This window comes from Microplitis mediator, chromosome 11, assembly GCF_029852145.1.
Source record: "Microplitis mediator isolate UGA2020A chromosome 11, iyMicMedi2.1, whole genome shotgun sequence".
Lineage (NCBI taxonomy): Eukaryota > Metazoa > Arthropoda > Insecta > Hymenoptera > Braconidae > Microplitis > Microplitis mediator.
The window spans coordinates 17,715,663-17,737,898 of record NC_079979.1 but is presented as its reverse complement, the minus strand read 5'-3'; the positions used below and the strand labels follow the sequence as shown (position 1 = coordinate 17,737,898).

Sequence of the window (22,236 nt, the reverse complement as noted above, 5' to 3'; positions counted from 1 at the left end):
ATTTTAATAATGATAGAGAAGTATCTTCAAATATATGTAAAAAATTGATTATGTCATTGGGTCTTTAACAAATTATTTTATTTGAATTTTTCAAGTGTCCAAAACTGGCCAAGAATGGTACCTCTACCCTATAATGTGTTAAATTAACACTAAAAACTGAGTGGACTGTTTGGGACATGTGATTTGTGTTTAATTTAACACAAATTTTTAAACTGTACAAGGGACAAATTTTTAAAAATCGATTTTTTAGTTTTTTTAGTTCCAGTAGAGTATTTTATTTATTTATTAATTTACGCTTTCAAAAATTTACAAATTTTACTCTCTTAAAATGAATCAGTGAAAAGTAGTCCAATCAGTGAATATTCACGATCCTGAAGTTAGCAATCAATTAAAAATGTTTGGATTTTGAACAATTAAATTTAAAGAAAAAAAAAAAAAAAAAATATGCACATGTAGAAAATTAAAAAGAGTATAAGTGCAATTTTTTGAAATATTTTTTTTTTTATAATTTCTCGCTTCAAAAAAATCCAAAAATTATTAGACGTCAGCTAACTTCAGGATCATGAATATTCACTGCACGAATAGTCCCAAATATATCACTAATTCAATCAGTGATATACTTGGGACTGATTCGCAGTGAATTTTCACTGATTTGCAGAAATTTTTACTGATTCGTTTTAAAAGAGTACAGTTGCATTTGCGAACTACAATAAATGACAGATGATCTTGAGGAATAAATTACTAAAAAAAAAAATAACAAAGTTTTTAAATATTAATTATTTTTAATTATTGGACTCAGTGTTCACTCTGGTTTCCATTTCCACTTGAATTGACTTTTTGAATGAATTAAGAAATCCACTAAAGAAATTTACAGTTTTTGAGTATTCATTGACTAGTCCAAATATTCTGTTCCTGGGTCCGTTTTGTATAAATGACTTATTGGAGTATGGTACTTCTAAAAGTATAATTTCCCTTAGATTCTTATTCGGGATGTTGAACTTTATATCTGACAATATTTCTGGAGAATCAATCATTGTCTTGTGGACATGATTCAATACAAATTTCAAAAACTTTATTTTTGTCAGTTACTGTTTTGAAATTGGGCAGTCGGGTATTCTAAGATTTCTTTATAAAAATTATTTATATTCTGATGCGCGTCATTCTGTTTGAAGAAAATCAACCAAGTGTTGAAAAAAAAAAGAAACAATGAAATTTAAAAATTTTCTATTCGTAATTTGACACGAAAACAAAATTTTTCTAAAACAAAAATTCAAAATAAAGCTCAATTATATTTACAAAAGTGACTTTTGAATTTAAAAAAAAAATTTTTATAAAATTTTGGAGGTACCCCATTTTGCTTCTCCTTCCCCTGTATAAATATAACTGTATATATCTTGATATTTGATATTTACATTAAACCTTTTTCGTCCTGAGATTTAATTAAGACTGGCGAATAAATATGTACCGGATCACGTGCATGGGAACCTGTCTCTGACCCCTAACGCGGCGTGTAAAGCACATGGTATTTAATTGAAAACAGTTGAACATATTCTCCTAATATGCTTGGCTATAAATGACTTTTGAGAATTCATAACTTCAAAGAAGCGCTGAAAAATTATACGCTGCACCTGCGTATCCTTTCGGTATCGGAGCTCTATTCATTACTATTTAGATGTTATAAAAAAAAACATTATTTTTTGTACTTACCGCCGTTTGAAAGAGAGCAATTCTTGACTGTCATATTTTTTTTTAAAAAGTGATAGGGTAGAAGTAGCATTTGTGGCCACTGCTTCATTTTTGGACATTTAATTTAATTAATGAAAAAGTATTTTTAAAAATTCCATTCCAATACAGTAAAAAAAATTTTGAAAAAATATGATCCTGAAGTTAGCAGACGATTAAAAATTTTTGGATTATTTTTTTTGAACAATGAAATTTGAAGAAAAAAAAAAACAAAAATATGCACAAGTAGAAAATTTAAAAAACTATATGTGCAATTTTTTGAAATATTTTTTTTTTATAATTTATCGTTTAAAAAAAAATCCAAAAATTATTAGACGTCGGATAATTTTAGTGTCATAAGTTAGCAGGTGATTAGTAATTTTCGGATTTTTTTTTTCAACGAATCAATTAAAAAAAAAAAAGATAAAAATATGCACATGTAGAAAATTAAAAAAACTACAGGTGCAATTTTTTCAAATATTTTTTTTTATGATTTATTATTTTAAAAAATATCCAAAAATTATCAGACGTCGGCTAACTTCAGTATCATTAAAAAATTAACTATGGTCATTACGTATTTTACAAATTGTTTTTTTTTTAAATTTCTAAGTGGCTAAAGTGACCAAAGTCGCTACTTCTACCCTATTTTTATTTAAATTTTTAAAATAAATATTTTTTTTCTGCATCAATGAGCCGCAAAAATTTTTAATTACAAAATTAAGAAAAAAATTAAATTCCTTGTACATTCTGATTAATCTTATATTACTCTTCTTTAAAATCATTAGATTACTTACGATTTAATACTCCAATTATCCCTGATTAAACAACTGAATTCGATTGAATTAAACAGAATTAAATTTTTAATTCTATTTAATTCAGATAAATTCTGTTAATTCGGTACTTAACTTAAAAATGAATTCTGTCTAATTCGGCAGGAAAACCCGAATTTGTCCAAATTAAAACGAATTTAAATAATTCTATTCGGTTTAATTCTGATTAATTCGAAAATAATTCTCCAATTTCTGGTTCTGAATCCGATTTAAACTGAATTAAAACGAATTTGAAATTTTTAAATCGGTTTTATTCTGTTTAATTCAAATTCAAATTTTCAATTCAGTTGAATTCTGTTTTGCAGAATTCGTCAGAATATAACAGAATTAAAATTTTTAATTCGGTCGAATTCAGTTGTTTAATTAGAGATGTCACGAAATTAATCATCGACTTACCTATGAATAAGCGATCAGTATTTTCTGGTATTTCTATGAATAAAAAAAGAAGAAAAGGAAAATAATGAATTAATAAAAAAGTTATTGAACTCGTTTACGATTAGTTCGATATTTGAATTAAATTTACGCAATAAAATTAATTGTTGAGTAACCTTGACTGTTAACTAACAAAAACTGTCAACGTTAACACTAACAGATAAATAAATTACAAAGTTTAAATTTATTTAAACATTAATACAAATATATTTAAAGGAAAATAAATTATCTACCTGATGTCCGCGTCACATTCAATTTAAAATTCAAAATATAGAGAAAAGATTCATATATGTATACATATATTCATATATTAATTATTTTTTCAGTAATAGTATTTATGCTTCTTGAACCCACGCCCGTTAACTTAACCGACAATTTATAATATTAAACTCTCGAATTTTCTATACGGGTTGGCACTAAATTACCCAAGAGAGATTACCTCGAGGTGATCTTGGAATTAATCCATTAAGTTGCGTGCACAGAGCACGATATTACATCTTACATATATGTGTATGGAAGATTTATAATAATATTATTCTAACCGGCATAAAGAAGCTGATAAAGCGGCGGAAAAAGTTTGGCAAAAATATATAATTTGTTTTACTTTACAGATAATTCAATTATAAAACTTCCTTTAATTTAATTATTAACTTACATGCAGACTATGTCACTGTCCGAATTTCATTTGTAAATTTAATTGTTCATAAAATTATTTACTCTAAAATGTTTTTATACTTTTTATTTTTAGGATGTTTTTAATATTTATTTATAGAACTTTTGCATGTAAGTTACAATTAAAACTTTGATATACTGTCAGAAAAAGATTCGGTTCAAAAAACTGCAGACTCTGAAACAATAAAACTGGTCACAATTTTAAATCTAATTGCATATTTTACAAATAGGGACAAGATTTCTGCCTTATTTTTTAAATGAGTAGTTCAAATTTTTGATATTACGGCCAAAATATTGGTCTTATTAAAAAAGCTTTCGAACAAAAGTTGTAGGAAATTTAATTTTCGAAAAAAAATGTCTCTTATGATTTTCTTATACGACCAATATTTTCATTGTAATTCAAAAATTAAGATTCATAATGAATGATTCAAATTTTTGTAAATTATGAAAATCTTAATTTTGAAATTACGGCTTCCTTATTTATCTTAAGGACAAATTACAAGAGACATTTCTTTTAGAAAATTGAATTTCGAACAACTTTTACTGGAAAAATTTTTCTATACGACTGAAATTTTAGACGTAATATAAAAAAATTCACACCACTAAGTATTAATTATTTTCAAATAATGTTTATGTGAGGTATGACTCCTTGAAAAAGTTGACATCACTATGCAGAGAGTTGACTTGATTGCATATCATATTCTTAGGTCCATTTATCACATAGTTTTTGTTGGATTTTAAAGGTAATTAAAAATAGTAATTAGTAGGGACAAGATTTTTGCCTTAATTTTTAAATTAATGGTTCAAACGTTTGATATTACGGCGAAAGTATTGGTTTTATAAAAAAACTTTTCAAACAAAAGTTATAGGAAATTTAATTTTCTAAAAAAAATGTCTCTTATGATTTTCTTATACGATCAATATTTTCACCGTAATTCCGAAATTAAGATTCATAATGAATGATTCCAAATTTTGATAATTACAAAAATCTTAATTTTGAAATTACGGCTTTGTTATTAGTCCTAAGGAAAAAGTATAAGAGAAATTTTTTTTAGAAAATTCAATTTCCTACAACTTTTGTTTGAAAAATTTTTTACTAAGACCAATATTTTCCCCGTAATATAAAAAATTTTACACCACTAAGTATTAATTATTTTTAAATTAACGCAAAAATCCTGGCCCTAGTTATAAACAAAAGTTTTGGCTAATGTGATAAAGTGCGCATGCGTATAGTTTACTTTTTAAGGGAGAAATGGCATTTGATAAGTCGGAATATCCAATAAATTTTCGCTCCACCGTAAACTAACTGTCCGAGTTAATGAAGTTCGACTGTATAATAAATTTTATGATAAATATTGAATATGTATAATTTATTAGGGACATTTTCTATTACACAAGAAAACACTAATAATTAAATTAATAATAGATCAATAAAAAATACATAAAATTTTCTTTTTATACCTTCTTTTGGATAATCAAAAGTAAAGGTAGAGTATTTTAAGGTTTGTGTAAAAATAAACACTTTTAAGACTTAAACTTCTCAGCGTTTTCCTGCAGGAAACAATGGCCGTCTTCTTCTTTGGCGCAGACTTGAGCTTTCACGTCGATCCTGGTGCCAGGTAGGAAGGAGATCGGGGCGACGTTGACGAAGGGTAACTTCGATGGGGTTGTGAATGAACATCAAAGGAGGGGTATGATGAGGCAGTAATAAAATAAGCTGAAATAAAAATGGTTTATTATTTTTACTACGAAATATTTATCATTTAAGGAGGGTCTATATCAATTTTTTCCAAGCTTTTCTCTCAAATAAAACCTTTAAACGCAAAAAGAAGAACGAGGCTCGATGCATTACTCTATAATCTAGCAACCTATGTTTTTTTTTTTTCAAAAAATTTATTTGTTTAAGAGAAAAACCTAGACAAAGTTTCCATTTACTGCGCAAGTGCAACAGAGATAGTACCGTTTGTTGACGAGTGACAGAGAAAAAAGTTTAGACGGGGATTCTACGGTTTCCGTGGTACCGTCAAATGACCGCAAATTAATATAGAACTCAACAAAATAAAACTCTTCTAAAGAATAAAATTTTTCGATATCTCACTTAGTTTTCGAAAAAAATCGATTTTGGGAAAAGAGTTTTTTTTTAAAAAAGTGAAAAATTTCATTGATTTTAATATCTTCAATTTTTTTTGTATTTTTTTCCGAAAACTAAATTTAAAGATGATAATTTTGAAAAAATAAACGTCTGAATTAGCCCATTTTTGAAAAAGTTACAGCTATTTTAAAAAAAGTCTTATTTCGTCAAGTTCTACAAGAATTCGCGGTCATTTGACGGAGCCACGGAAACCGTAGACTTCCCGTTTAGATGTAGACATTTGAAAAAAAAAAAAAAAAAAAAAAATTTAACGCACCGTAAATGCAATTAAAATTTAAATAAAAATTTTTTAAAACTAAAAATATTAATAACCATTAGTTTAAATAAAAATAAATAGTAATTTTATAAATACACTAGTCAGATATAAATCGATTTTTATCAGATTTTATCAAAAGTTTAAATTACTGAATGAAACATTGTGATTAAAACAATATGTCCATTCATCACGATGGTCACCCTTAATCACCATGGTCATTAATCAAAGTTACTGTTGAATGTAAAGAGAACGGCAGTTTAAATATTTTTTTTTTAAATTACTGATGAAAGTATCAGTATATATATACATATAAGTATTAACATTTAATGAGAGTACTTAATTATTTATTTTAGTTTTTATTATTTTATTAATTCCATCAATGGACGTAACATTTATATCAAACATATAAATTAAAACTTTAACTTTTAGTTAATTAGAAAATTATTTATTAGATTAATAATACTTGAAAATTAATATAAAACATATATGTAGTAAATTTTTTATAAACTCATACCTATTTGTATTGACATATATTTTTTATTTACATAACTATAAATATTTTTAATAGTTGCGGCCTATCTATTTAAACTTATTGACAAATTTATTAAGTACACAAAAATATGAAACATATATTTAATTAGAAAAGTTCTGTTTATTGTCGCAACCATTCGTTAATTTTTACAACAAGACAAAGCAATAACTTGTTTTTAGACATCGATCAACTGTTTTGATGATTGGAATCATGAAAAGTAACCAGATCCTGCTTCAAAATTTTATTGATGGAGAACGTCAAGTTTTTACCTGAAACAGACCAAATTTAGACTTTCATTCGATATCGATATTATATTAATTTATATTTAAAGTAAATGAGTGTGAACATGGCTGTCAATTGGCAATTTTTTTAATTTTTCAATTAATAAATTTTATGTAGAATAAAAAGTTTAAAATGCGTACTTAGATAATAGAAAAATCAGTAAGCGCATTTTTTAAATCAACCCTCGCAGATTTGAATCACAGTGGAAACACCGTGGCAGTGTAAACACCGTGGATCCACCGTGGTTACACGGTGGGTTTGTTCCATTTCACCACCGGGTATACACAGTGTATCCACTGTGATTACGCGGTGTATCCAATAGACTGGGCCAAAAAAATAGACTATTTTTTATTTTCTTAGCTATATCGAAAATATTATTCAGAATGACAAAAAAAAAATTTCATGAAAGATTGAACCCTTAATATTAATTTTAAGAGGTCTATCATCGCTATTTTTAATTTTAATTCATAATTTGATGTTTTACGTCAGAACTGCTAAAACATTGGAGTAAAAAAAAATCATTTCTACTTATTCTTATGTAAAATTAAATTCCCTACAAAAAAGGTCTGATTGAAAATTTTCGTCAGACAAGCCGTTTCCGATTAATTAAGCTTAATAAATTGTTATATTTTTTCGATTTAACATTTTTACTTTTGAATTTTGTAACTGACGAATGAATAAATATCTAATAAAGACCATGACAGATTTTCAAAGGAAATTTAATGCTCTACAAAAAAGGCCTTTTAACATTTTTTGCTAAATTCACTCCTTCGAAAGTTATTCACGTTATTGAAATCGTTTTGACTCAAATTCAACCTTGAATAACTTTCGAAGGAGTGAATTTAGCAAAAAATGTTAAGAGGTCTTTTTTGTACGGCATTAAATTTCTTTCGAAAATCTGTCATGGTCTTTATTAGATATTTATTGATTCATCAGTTACAAAATTCAAAAGTAAAAATGTTTAATCGAAAAAATATATCAATTTATTAAGCTTAATTAATCGGAAACGGCTTGTCTGACGAAAATTTTTAATCAGACCTTTTTTATAGGTAATTTAATTTTACGTAAGAATAAGTGGAAATTAATTTTTTTTATTCCAATGTTTTAGCAGTTCTGACGTAAAACATCAAATTATGAATTAAAATTAAAAATAGCGATGATAGACCTCTTACAATTAATATTAAGGGCTCAAACTTTCATGAAATTTTTTTTTTGTCATTCTGAATAATATTTTCGATATAGCTATGAAAAAAAAAAGTTGTCTATTTTTTTGGCCCAGTATAGTATATCCACCGTGGTTCCACGGTGTATCCACCGCGTAATCACAGTGGTAAAATGGAACAAACCCACCGTGATTCAAATCTGCGAGAGAATTTATTTATTTGAATATTTGATAATTTAGATTAAGGGTATTTTCGGACCACCCGCCACTTACCCGGGAAAATTAAAATTCATAATTAAATTATTAGAAAAAAAGTTAATTACCAATAAAAAAAATGTACAAATTATCAAGTGTGCTAATTGGGAGCTCTATCTGGTCTACAGTAAATGTGCGTGTGTAAATTGTGTATGCATGTGGCATAATAAAATTGATTTTTTCAAATGTTCCTTATTAATTAACAATTGACATTTTTCTTTATTTATATTAATACTAGTAATAAAGATTATTCATAATCATACATTAAGATTCGCTTACTTGAATTTCACTTTAATCGAAACATTTGATAATTCATACATTGTTTTTTATCGGTAATTAACTTTTTTTCTAATAATTTAATTATGAATTTTAATTTTCCCAGGTATACGGGGGTGCCCAGTACGCCGGGTGGGGGGTCCGAACACACCATAAGGGTATTTTCGGACAGTGCCTCGCAATTTTTTAAAATATTCAATTACTCAATTGCCATAACGGTATTAAAGTTTTATTAATTAATTTAAATAGTAATTAAAGCATTAATTAAAACAGGATAACGTGGTTGCAATTCCGCCGAGGTATAGATTTGAAAAAAAAAAAATACTGACAGTTGTTATCAATTAGGAGTCAAACGAAATTCGATAAATAAATTTTAGCCTTTAAAATTTATAAATTCGAATTATAAAATTGATGTAAAGATTCAACTAAAATTTTTTTACTAAATTTCGTTTGACTCTTAATTAATGACAACTCGTCATTTTTCTGGGTAAACCTCGTAACTGCAAAATAATAATTTTGTTCAGAAATCGGTCAAAACATCTATTCTGTTGCACGTACGTTAATGGAAGTATTAAAATTCAAAAGTCTCTCGAATATTCTGTTATAATTATTAAAATTTGAAGCTTTTTTTACGCACTAAAGAATATTTTTTACTCATAATTTAAATAATGAAAAAAAAGTAGTTACGAGGTTTACCCAGAAAGGGGACGAACTGTAAGTAATTTTTATTTTTCAAATTTATATCTCGATGAAATTGCAACCTTTTATTAATTAGTGACACTGTATTTTTCTCATGATCACTAAAAATTTATCAAAACGGTTGGAAATTATCATAAAATTGATGTCGAGTAATTTTCCGTACAATGTATTTATATAAAATATTACACAATTATTTTTTCAGCATGCATCAGTGAGATTTCGTCAACTAGAACAACCTAAAAATATATATCATAGCAATGGAGCTTTTTTCGTACTTATAAACGAATTTATTTCGATGCTTACCTTTGCTGGCGAATATAAATATACAGATTATCTGGAACTTCCAACTTGATATCGGATGCTCATTAAATCCTTAAATTTTTCACTTGTAAGTCCAATTCGATATGATATTTTTAAAAAAATTAAATATACAGTAATGAGAGTTGAAAATTTTTTCAGTCTGTCAAGAGCTTCACTGGGATCTAGTCGTTCTCTATAATTTTACACTTTTCAAAATTACACTGTGATCATGTTTTAAAAAAAAGCAACTGACGAATGGCGTTTTGTCGCTTAGTATAGACTTGTTTGATCGTCGGCATGCTCTGGCGTTTTCGTCTTGGACTTGATCCAACAGTAAAACTAAAAGGTCTAGCTCTATCTTCTAAGGGTTAGTGGGATCCAGATGAATCTGGTAACCTCTATGATTGCTACAGAGAAAACCATCGCATTAGATCCAGCAATGAGTCTCAACTGATGTACATTAACTTAGCAGTTAATTAAATTTTTATCAAAAAAAAATTTGTTTTATTAGCTCTCACTCAAATACTCTTACGGTGAATTTAATTTTAAGCTGGTTGACTAGCGTAATTTTAACGGCCTGGTTAAACTCACGTTAAAATACCTGATGATTTAAGCCCAGCGGTTGCTCAAGTAGCTCCTGCTCAATCATCGGGCCAACACCAACAAGATCAACTTGACGTAAATCAGCTTGAGTTCAATAAAACACGGTACTTTATTCGATCAGCAAACTCATCAAATCTCTCATCACTTGGCGTCAGTTTATTCCATCCGGAACTGATCAATACACCAGCTGGTCTGCTTGCCACGTGGGTGTCACGTTTAATTTTCCTACGGGGAATTAATTTTTCCAGAGTCACAATATTGGCAATTCAGTGCCGCCAAAAAACTCCTCACGGAATTTGCTTTTGAATTTTTAAAAATACCGTCAGCCAGTTATTGGAGTCCATTAATACATAAGTTGGGTGATGACGTTTAGTTTTTTCAAATTTTTGTTCACCAATTTTTCAATAGACAAAATATTTTCACGGACAATTTGGAATATCACTTAAAAATTTCTTCGCTCCTCCTTGCCAGCTCATTTTGAAGACATTCCGTAGGCGGGCTTAAAAAATTAATCAAGATATGTTTTGTGATTCGATTGCTTGGTCTCCTAGAGCATAAGATCTGAGCCCAGTCACCACGAGTCCACTTCCGATTGAACCAAACACTCGGTTTCCTAAAATTCCGCAAAGCAGATCCACCATTGGTAGGAATTTCCACGCATTAATTAACATGCTGGTGAAAACGCGGATAAATACGTGATTTAAAACAAAAATAAATAATATTTCTTGATTTATTTAGTCCTGAAGTGGATGTCCCCGTTATTATTTTTGCTTTCATAAAATCTAACTTTGCGCAAGTCATATTGAAGAGACTCCACAGTACAACTTTTATGGTATAGTTTACTCAAACTTACCTAATCTTTCACTCTGATGATGATGATGGTGATGATGATGAGTGACTGCAGAAGGTGGTTGATGGTAAGGCGACGGTGGATACGGTACTGGACATAAAGCTGCCCCAGCTGCAGCAGCCGCGGCATATATGTGGTGATGATGGTGATGATGAGCCGGATGATGAGGATGATGGTGAAGAGCACTTGAATTAGCTCCTACTTTATTCCTTAATATTCTTGAGATACTTGAAACCGACGGTACGTTGTATTTATCACAAACACCATCGGAAAGTAGCCGATCTCTTATTTCCCAAGCAAATATTCCGGGATCTTTTAACTTTAATTGTTTTATGTATTGAACAACTTTTGGTGTCGTTACACGGGGCTTACTCCCACCGATCGCACCGGGTAAAATACTTCCTGTTTCATGGTAACGAGCTAGAATTTTACTAACGCATCCGTGACTAACGCGCAATTGACGAGAAATGTCACAGGGTCGGATTCCGAGCTGTGCCAATTCAACGATCCTAAGTCTCACAGCATTCGGTAAAGGTCTGCCGTTAACGAATACACCGCCAAGCTGATTTACTTCACCATATTGCTGTTGTTGCTGTTGCTGCTGTCCGATACCATTGTTGTTTTCTAAAAATAAAAATATAAATTTTATTTTTGTCGATATTTTCAATAAAAATTTCGGTGTAATTTCGCCCAATAATTATGATCCTGAAGTTGGCAGACATTTAAAAATTTTTGAATTTTCGTTTTGCAATAAATCAATTGCACGGAGAAAAATGTTGGTTCAAAACCTACTAATTTTTATTATGCTGTCGGCGAAACTTGAAACAGTAAGGGAAGCATCCACAAAATTATTATGCTCTTATGAAAAATTATTATGCCGCATCACAATTATTATAATGTATGGAAGTAATTTTTATTAAATCTTATCGATAAGTGTCTCGCGCGTAGTAAGTATTATGATACAGCATAATAATTTTTCGTATGAGCATAATAATTTTGTGGATGCTTCCCTTACTGTTTCAAGTTTCGTCGACAGCATAATAAAAATTAGTAGGTTTTGAACCAACATTTTTCTCCGTGTGCAAAAAAATAAAATAAAAATATGCACATGTAGAAAATTTAAAAAACTACAGGTGCCATTTTTTCAAAAATTTTTCTTTTTTTATGTTTTGTCGTCTAAAAAAAAATTCAAAAATTATTAGACGTCTGCTAACTTCAGTATCATTGATAAATGATCCTGAAGTTAGCAGTCATTTAAAAATTTTTTAATTTTCGTTTTCCAACAAATCGATTGCAAAAAATTAAAATAAAAATATGCACATGTAAAAAATTTAAAAAACTACAGGTGCAATTTTTCAAATTTTTTTTTTTAATGTTTTATCGTCTAAAAAAAAATCCAAAAATTATTAGACGTCTGCTAACTTCAGTATCATCAATAATTGGATCAAAAATATTTTTATAACCTTCACTGAAACTTTTAAGAAGTACAGAAATTTTCGATGCTGGTTTTTAATTAATTTTTATAAAAAAATTTATTGAAATATTTGTTCTTTCTCGGTTTTTCCTTTTCATTTTTTTTTTTTTCTAACTGTAAAAGATTTGCGAAGTAAATGCGGATTAATTAGATCCGGAGTGAATATGGAGCGGATGATTTTTTTTTTCCTGGTAAAAAATAAAAGTTGATTTCGACTTTTTCGTCTTAAATCGAGACTAAGTAAACTAGTCGTCTAAATCAAGACGAATTTGAATTATAAATATTTATAAAAGATTTTAATTATTAGAAAATTTATGAAAAATTCAAATTATTCGCAAACCTTTAATAAATATATATAAAATAACACTGCAAAGTTATTCAATATTTTCCTATATTATTTCTTTTAAAAAATCTCAGCTTAATCATTCATTTATTGTCAGATTTACCTCTATCTTATCATGTAATTTGTTCAAATTATAGCAATTGGGTACTAGAATCTCTCATTTTATAATTCGATTAAACGATTTTGTGCTCAGACAATTAACTAATGGCACTTCAATCTTCGATACGGTTATTTGAGTAATAAAATTGTGATAATTATTCTGCAAATAACAAGTTTGACCTGATGTAGTAATTGAAACAAGTGTTTTATTGTATAACGCGATTTGCTTATGATCAGTAATTATTTTAAAACTCGTACTTAACTTTTTAAAATGAAAAACAAATTACTTTGATGTATTATGTATTAGCAGTGTACGACATTAACCGAAACAAAAGTGTTAGATTGATGTTAGCTTAGACTAAAGATCTCATTAAGAAACTCATAAACACTTGTCATTAAGTAGTTGTAAATTTGAAAAATAATTTCTTTATAGTTGAGATAGTTCAATTCTAATGACTCGTTAAATTTATTATTTGACATTTATTTTAAATTAATTACGTGGTAAGAAATCTAACCGACGGCATCATTGATTTGTTGAGATTTTACTTGGCATGAGTTTTTTAAAATTTAACACCTCGAAAAATAAAAATTTTTTTAAATTTTAAATTCCACACCGGAAAAAATGCCGCGAAAACTTTTACCTGCCCCAAGAAATTTTTTGAATTTCGAATTGAAAACGACAATTTTCTCGGGGAGAGACAAAATTTAATTAAAATTTTTTATTTTAAAATACAAATTTTTTTTGCAGGATATCATTATTTTTTTTTAATATTCAAATGTCGTGAATAAAAAAAAATTTTTTAGTACTTAAAAGCAAAAAATTTTTTTTATGTAACGCGACCGTTGCGGCGGCGGCACGCTTTGGTCGTCTCCGCTGTTAACTAAAAGACTTTTTTTGCGTAAGAATTATCAATATTGTTATAGAATATTTATCTTATTTTTTTTAAATACTATACTTTAATCTTAATTATATTTTTATTCTTATTATTTATATTCGCATTACATAAAAAAAAATTGATATCATCGACACGGCTGTTTACTGGGGTAGTTTTTTTGTCGGTGAATAATATACGCAAAACCGAAAACGTAATTCTTTACCAAAAATTAAAAAAAAATAATATAAAATTTAAATTAAATTATAGGATATGTTCTGTCTAAAAGACTCCTTCTGAGAACAATAATTTTATTACCATTTCCGATTAATCGCCAAATATTATACTGTAAAAAATTAGCGGAGTTAATTCGGAGCGGATGAAATTCACTCCGAAGGGAAATTTATTTTAATATTAAAACTCTGAATCAGAGTGAATACAGATTGAAATAAAATCCGTAATCATTCCCAATTTTTTACAGTGTAATTAATATAAATTATTGAAGGAACTAGGGATAGGAAAGCCAAGCAGAGGTCATAGAGTACGCAAGAAAATTCGAAAGTCTAGCCAGGAAAAAGACAAACGAAGCAAAAGAAGTGTAAATAAATAAAAAAGTGATAAAAAAATAACGCTAGTCAGTAATAAGTCAAAAATAGAGTAATTTCAAGTATAATACTATACACCCGCGAAAACTAGGGAACAAATTACACTAATATAGTATGAATGATTGTAAAAGTGCTAAACCAGGTATAAATGACATCAATCAATGTAAATAAGTAAATAAACTAAGAATAAGGAAAAAAAACGGAAGTTGTACAGTAAAAGGCAAATACAGATTATTATTATTATAATATAACATATTAAAAATAATTAAAATATTTGTGTAATTAAAGAAATTAAATTGACAATAATTTAGTAAATATTAAACTAAACCCTTTACTTATTAATATTCAGCAGGAAAAAGTGAAAGAGAGTAAAGTGAAAAAAATAATAATATTTAATATTTTTTTTGTTGTTGTTAGATTTATTTGACGGGTGATGAATAGCTAAAGATCAAAGTTTGATGCCGGCAGTAAGTTTACACGCATGTAATACATGTGTGTTTTTTAAGAAGTATCAAGTATACTATTGCCCCTAATTTTAAAAGTGAAAAACTATAGTAGCAAGTAGTATAAGGTACATATACATATACATATATATGTATATACATAAAAGAAGTGCTACACGATTTGTGATAGGGAGGGTTCTTGGAGTTTTTAAAAATGTCAGGGAAGGATAGCGCAGAGGACAACGAATGTATTTGTGTACACTCATAAAAACAGTTTCTAAAGTGGGCGTGTTGATTCTAACGTCTTGATGAATGTCACTGTGTCGCTCTTTGCCTTTGGTCTACCAGAACATATGCTTTATTTTTTAACTTACAATCCTATATAACTCTAAGTGTCAGTATTTAGATGAAAAAAAAAATTTTTACCCAAAACAAAATTCAATTGCTTTCTTTGAAAAGGTGTCGCGTGAGCCACTTTAATTATTTTTTTAAATTATCCACGTAAGTCGAAAAAAATTTCGCCACGAATTTGTTACAATTTGTACTGAAATTTTAAAATTTTAAAAGACTTATTTTTATTTTCTTTAGGAATGTCGGTCATGTTCAACTGACTTTTATTATGCTGGTTTACTAGAGTAAATAAAATATTTTTTTAAATTTATTATCCCAATGGTAATTAAAATAAATTTTTTTTTTTTTTGGACTATATTACTGCTAGATTTATTGATCTAGAAAACCACTGGTGTACACAGAAAAAAATGATTTCTTGGCACAAGAATTTTTTCTCAGCCCAAGAAATTTTTTGCATTATGAATTGAAAACAGAAATTGTCTTACGGCGAGAATGAATTTTCTCAGAGCAAGAAAAAATTTTTTGAGTCAATAAATTTTGCCTCGTTCTAAGAAAATTTTTGTTTTCAATTTATAATAGGGGAGGGTGGGGCAGAGCGGCCCCCCTAAGCCAATTATTACTTTTTGTGGCTATCAACCATAAGATCACTTTACTTTTGTCCTATTTCGAACAAATTTATGGACATTTTGCCAAAATTCTGAAAAAAAAAATTTTTTTTTGTGGGACAGAGCGGCCCTCCTCCAAAAAATGATAAAAATTTTTTTTTTCCGTTTTTTTTTTTTTTTTTAAATTGTTTTCATCATTAAGAATGTATTTCTTTCTCTTGACAACTATTTTTGGTTTTATATTACTCGAAAAAAATTTTTTAAGGTGTAATAAATCGTTCACTCTCGATTACCTTAATTATTAATTGTTATTTAATAAAAAAAAAAACAATTCTATAGTTTTACTTTATTTCAAAAATTTATCAACTAAAAAAAAAATTTTATTTTTATAAATTTTTAGTGACCAAATTTGCCTCTTACATAGAGAAACGGCCGAAAAATATGAAAAAATAATTTTTTCGGAAGTTTCGTCTGGTCCATTTTGCCCCAGGTGTTATGCGTAGGGCTAGAAATGTGGAATTATAATAATTTTTTTTTAATTTGACGATAAAAATATGAAAAAATCACTTTTTCAAAATTTTGGGCTTGTTCATTTTGCCCCAAATGTCATGCGTAGGGGTAAAAATGCGCGAACATATCGGATTTATAGTAATTAGTCGAAAAAAAAAAAAATTTTTTTTTTGATCAAAATTTCAGGGGGGCCGCTCTGCCCCACCCTCCCCTACAAAAAAATTATTGCGCCCAGAAATGATTTTTTTCTGTGTATATAAAATAATAAATAATTAAAAAATTTTAAGTGAGCTTATGGTGCAGCAATAAAACGTACGCGTAACCCGAAAGTGTCTGGATCGAACCCTGTTGAAAGCAGTTGAAAATGCCAATTCTATTATAAAAATAAAAATAAAAAAAATTAAACGATAATATATATTCGACTCGCATTACGAACCCGCCTACAAGGGTGAAAGGGAATACGATTTTAAGAATTAGTTCCCTCACTCTGAGCACATCTTGACTGTATATATCGCTCTCTTATGTATTTTTATATATGTATACGTATATATATGAGTATAATTGTTTAATGTTTGGTCTCAAGTCTGAATCTGATACTACGGTTTTAAAACAATCGACTAATAGTGCAAATCAACAAGTATGGGGTAAAAAAAAATTAGTAAATAAAAATTTTAATTGAAATATTATTTTTTTTAAATTATTTTCTCGGCACGAATCATCGATAATAAAAAAAAATACTGCGGTTTAAAATTTCGGCTTGAAATTTGAAAATTTATTTAGGTCAATATTTTAATTTTTCGTTATAAATTTATAATAAAGTTTTGCTGTTTCTGAAAAATAACTGGAATATAAAAGAGATATATTTTTAAAAACGGTAGTTTTTGTTAGAGATTCAAAATTAGTATTCAATTTGTTTTGTTTGTTTAGGATATAAATCAAATACAGCTTTGAATGATCAAATAAAATATGAGTAAAAGTGCTTCTGAATAGAATTTTCGCTTTGTTTTAATAGGATTACAAGCTAAAATGTAGATGAAAATAAATAAATTAATGAAATATAATCTGGTCTTTATTTATCTTATAAATTTTTTCGAAATAAAATTTGAAAAATTTATAGTAAATAATAAAAAACAAAAAAAATAAATGCATATAATAATTTATGTTGAAAAAAGTCTTTGGATCTGATCTGATAAATTAAATTTCCTGGTAGCAATGAAATCGGGCAAAGTCGGGTAATGGTCGGTTTCGCTAGATTTGAAAGAGGCGCCGGTCAGCACAAATACAAACGCAAGGTTTACTACTCGAAATCGGTTAATTAGTAATTTACTCTTCTAGGGTTTCTTGATTTTTAATTTTAATGTTTTATAAAATTACCAAATACTTAAAATATAAAGAGAAAGGGCGTAAAAAAATTTATTAAAATAAAAATGTTTAATTTTTGGTAATATTTAAATGAAGCATAAAGTAAACAGAATACTATATAGTGAAATATTTGAATAATCTATGTCAGTGCCCCTTAGCTAATCTACAAGACCTCTTGTATACAAAGAGGTTATCAATTACTGTATATGGGTGATCAGTTATATTGATATAATTAGGTTCTAGATTTACTTACATTCTAATATCAACCTATTCTCTACTCTAATATTTTTAATTCTTACTGGGCCGAAATAAAATAATTTATTTTAAATATTTTTTTTATATTTTAATTGTAAATTTAACTCCAAGAGGATTAAATAAATAAACAGTCATCTGCTTTCACTCCCAAAATTTTTTACATTGTAATTGTAACTGTATATAAAAATATTAAAAAGTATATTGTGAAGATTTACAAAATTTTTTTTTAGTGATTTTCTGTAAAAAATATAATTTTTATAAAATGTAGAAAGCGCATGCGAATTAAAATTTGTGAATATTAATAAATTTTAAATTTAACGCTTTAAGAGCCATTTGATGAATCAGATTGATATATAATGAATTCTGTTGATTGAAAAAATGTAACCTGTACTATTGGTAATACACAAAAATATAATATTTTTGATCAGGTATAAAATCCTGTCAGTATATAAGCAGTGCTTTAGTGCAGAGTCATCAGCAATTTATAATTTTTATGTCTATTTTAAATATGTCACTTTTTTAAACTGTAATGTACTTTTAATTACACAGAAAAAAAGGATTTCTTGGCAAGAAATAGGGTAGAGGTATAGCATTCGTGGCCACTGCTCCATTTTTGGACATTTAATCATTTATTTTAATTAATGAAAAAGTATAAAATAAAATTTTCATTTGAATAGTGGGATAGAAGTATCTTTAAACATATTTCAACAATTGATTATGTTATTGGGTCTTTTACAAACTTTATTTTAATTTTTCAAGTGTCCAAAACTGGCTCTAAAGTGAGCAAAAACGGTACCTCTACCTTATTTTGCATCATGAAATGAAAACATAAATTTTCTTTGGGGTAGAAAAAATATCTGTGGGGTATTCTCTTAAAATGAATCAGTGAAAAGTACGGAAAAAAAATTTTCTTTAAAAATTACCGTTAAATTCACTGTAATCGTGGGAGGAATGGCACGATCTAAACATTTGTCGGTAAGTGAGATAATTTTTAACTTTTTTTCAACAAATTTTACCGTAGTCTACTGTAAATTTTATTCGGTTTTCGGTAAATTTTATGAAGTCTACCACAAAATAAATAAATTTTTTCGTAATTTTTATTTCAAAAATGGTAATAAATAAAGGCGCTGCAAATTACAGTGAATTTAACGGTAATTTTTAAAGAAAATTTCTTTCCGTGTAGTCCAATCAGTGAATATTCACTGCACGAATAGTCCCAAGTATATCACTAATTCAATCAGTGATATACTTGGTACTGATTCGCAGTGAATATTCACTGATTTGCAGAACTTTTCACTGATTCATTTTCAGAGAGTAAGTAAAAATATTTTGGGTCAAAAAATCTTTCTTTTCTGTGTATTTAATACAGTTTAATTTAAATTCTACTCTACGGTACGGCGACTTTTCATCGGGTATTTTATCACTCAATAATAAATCAAATTTTTTATTTTAGTCATAATGAACTTCATGGCCCTCTTGATAGCTTATGAACCGAAACGACTGAAAATATTTATACATAAATTCAAAATGCTGTTTTTTAAGTGCGGTTTAAATATTTTTAAGTAATTCCAAGTTTTACATATGAATTTTAATTTATTCCAACAAAAATTACGGTTTCAAATAATTATTTTATTTAATGTCTTAGTAGTAAATTTTACAATTTCAGATGTACTTTCAACTAAATCTTTACTAAATTTCAATTTACTTCTTACACAGAAAAAAATAATTTCTGGGCGCAAGAATTTTTTCATATTATAAATTGAACACAAAAATTTTCTTGGGACGAGAAAAAATTTATTGACTCAAGAAAGAAAATTTCTGTTTTCAATTTATAATGCGAAAAATTTCTTGGGTTGGGAAAAAATTTTATTGGGTCGAGTAAAAAATTCTTGTGCCAAGAAATCCTATTTTTCTGTGTACAGAATTTTCCTACATGTTTACAGTTTTTAAATTCGAAAAGTCGCGTTATTGTGTGAAATTTTAATTTTTGTTTTATTTTTTTCCTGAGTATATATGCACACTAAATAATATACTTACCTAATACTATTGGATCCATTAATTTCTAAGAACCAATAATGAAAAACTTGAAAAAATTTCACTAGTATAATCCTCAAGTTTTCCTTAATATCTATTTTTATTTGTCACTCACAAATTACACAAAAAAAATTAAAAAACTATGAGTTTATTTACGGTAAAAATAGTTACTGAAATGAACTATATATATTTGATGCATGAAGAAACACGAATCACTGAGAAACGTCTGGTTGTATGCTCACTGACTGAAACGACAAATTAACAGAAACCGAAATGAAGAAATTTCTACTTAACTTTTGTTTTGGGCGTTATCTTATGATATTGTGTAAGAGCAACAAGTGAGTAGTAATAACACGCCTACGTGCCGAGCAACGTTTATTTTCATATGTTAAATATTTAAATATTTTTTATCCAAGATATTTTGACGAAAAGTCGTGGCTTAGTGGGCTAAGAGACGTGGTCAGATTGTAATTTAACGCCCAGAAAGAGTTCGTGTGCCACTCATACGTCCTATTGGTTAATAAAACGCTATAGTGTTCACTTAACCACGCCCACGCGCTAACTTGCTAATGTATTTCTATGACTTGTATCATTTTAAGCCTTTTAATTACTCTATTAGTAAGATTTATTTATCTGAAAATTATTTCATCGGTTCTTGATATCTTCTTTTTTTCGATGATTTTATAGAAAAATTCTTTTTTTTATTACAAATTTCTTCTGACAATACGATATTTATTTATAACTACACAGAAAAAAAATAGGCGCTGCAACAGGACGCATTCTTGTAGGAGCAACAGGATTTTGTCTCTTTGCTTCCACAGGACTGTGTCCTGTTGCTGTAAGATGAAAATCCTGTTGCTACACAGAAAAAAAAAATTCTCGACTGAAGGTAAATATTCTTGATTCAAGAAAAATTTTTTAGAAACCTAAATTTTCTCAGATAAAGTAAAAATTTTCTCCGATCAAGAAGAATTTTTTTTAACCAAGACAGCTTCTCTTGACTCAAGAAAATCTTGACTTGGTTCCCGAAAACGTTTGTCTTCAAAAATGTTTTCTTGACTCAAGATAACTTTTTTTTCTGTGTACAATAGAATTTTGTCCTGTTGCATCGCCTAATTTTTGTTTTCCGTGTAATGTCTAAAAAATTAATTAGTTATAATATAACAGTTTTGCGTATCCCGTCTTTAGTTAAGATGACAGAAAAAAATGATTTTTTTACGCAAGAAAAATTTTCTAATATCAAATGAATATATAAAAATTTTCTTATAGTCTTATACACAGAAAAAAAGGATTTCTTGGCACAAGAATTTTTTACTCGCCCCAAGAAATTTTTTCCCAGCCCAAGAAATTTTTTGCATTATGAATTGAAAACAGAAATTCTCTTACGGCGAGAATGGATTTTCTCAGAGCAAGAAAAAACTTTTTGTGTCAATAAATTTTTTCTCGTCCCAAGAAAATTTTTGTGTTCAATTTATAATACAAAAAAATTCTTGCGCCCAGAAATTCTTTTTTTCTGTGTAGGACTACAGAAAGTTTTCATCGCAAGAAAACTTTTTCTCGTCCCAAAAAATTTTTCTTTTCAATTCATGGTACGAAAAATTCCTTGGGACAAGTAAAAATATTTTTGGGGCGAGTAAATTTTTTTGCGGCAAGAAATCTTTTTTTTTCATGTAATAAAAATAAGTATTATTAATCTATCCTTAATAAGTATATAATTATACATGCACACTGTAAAAAAATTGTGGAATGAACCCAGATTAAATCCGGAGTGAATGTGGAGCGGATGACTGTTTATTTATTTCATCTCGGAGTAAAATTCACTCCGAACGGGAGTTTATTTTAATATTAAAAGTCCGAATCGAAGTGAATGCGGATTTAAATAAAATCCAGATCACTCCAAAATCACTCATCTGAAAAAACAAACTCCCTATTTACTCCGTATGCAAAGTGATTTTTTATAAAACTCCAGAACTTCGAATGACAGAGTGAATTCGAATTTAAATAAAATCCGTAATCACACCGAAATCACTCCCAATTTTAAGTGTAGATAAACTTGTGGCAACAAATATTGGTTTTGAATCTGAGAACACGTTTAAAGTTTTTAAAATTATTACCATGTTTTTGGTAAAGATTGCAGTCAAAAATTTTATTTGAAAACTCCATGGCGGAAAATAAAAGTTGGTTTAAAAATTTCATAAACAGTTTTAGCGGTACGAAATATGAACCCGACTCTTCATTCACTATTTTGTGAAATCATAAT

General features: G+C 28.0%; 1 protein-coding gene across 4 annotated transcripts; it reads right to left on the bottom strand.

The window, feature by feature from the left end:
• Nucleotides 1-5,011: 5,011 nt before the first annotated feature.
• On the bottom strand, nt 5,012-20,525 carry LOC130677414 (paired box protein Pax-1). 4 transcript variants are annotated; one of them, XR_008991596.1, is made up of 4 exons: nt 19,980-20,525; nt 11,027-11,647; nt 10,494-10,786; nt 9,690-10,398 (listed from the first exon to the last, which is right to left on the bottom strand). XR_008991596.1 is itself a non-coding variant. In XM_057484170.1 (3 exons), exons 1-3 carry the CDS (start codon nt 19,996-19,998, stop codon nt 5,255-5,257), a joined length of 759 nt encoding a protein of 252 aa, XP_057340153.1. In that variant the 5' UTR covers nt 19,999-20,515; the 3' UTR covers nt 5,012-5,254. The 4 variants fall into 4 exon arrangements, 3 of the variants coding, with proteins under 3 accessions (XP_057340153.1, XP_057340155.1, XP_057340154.1); XM_057484170.1 differs by lacking the exons at nt 9,690-10,398; nt 10,494-10,786 and adding an exon at nt 5,012-5,373 and having other exon boundaries at nt 19,980-20,515; XM_057484172.1 differs by lacking the exons at nt 9,690-10,398; nt 10,494-10,786 and adding an exon at nt 6,432-6,865 and having other exon boundaries at nt 19,980-20,521.
• Between the last annotated feature and the right edge of the window lie 1,711 nt (nt 20,526-22,236).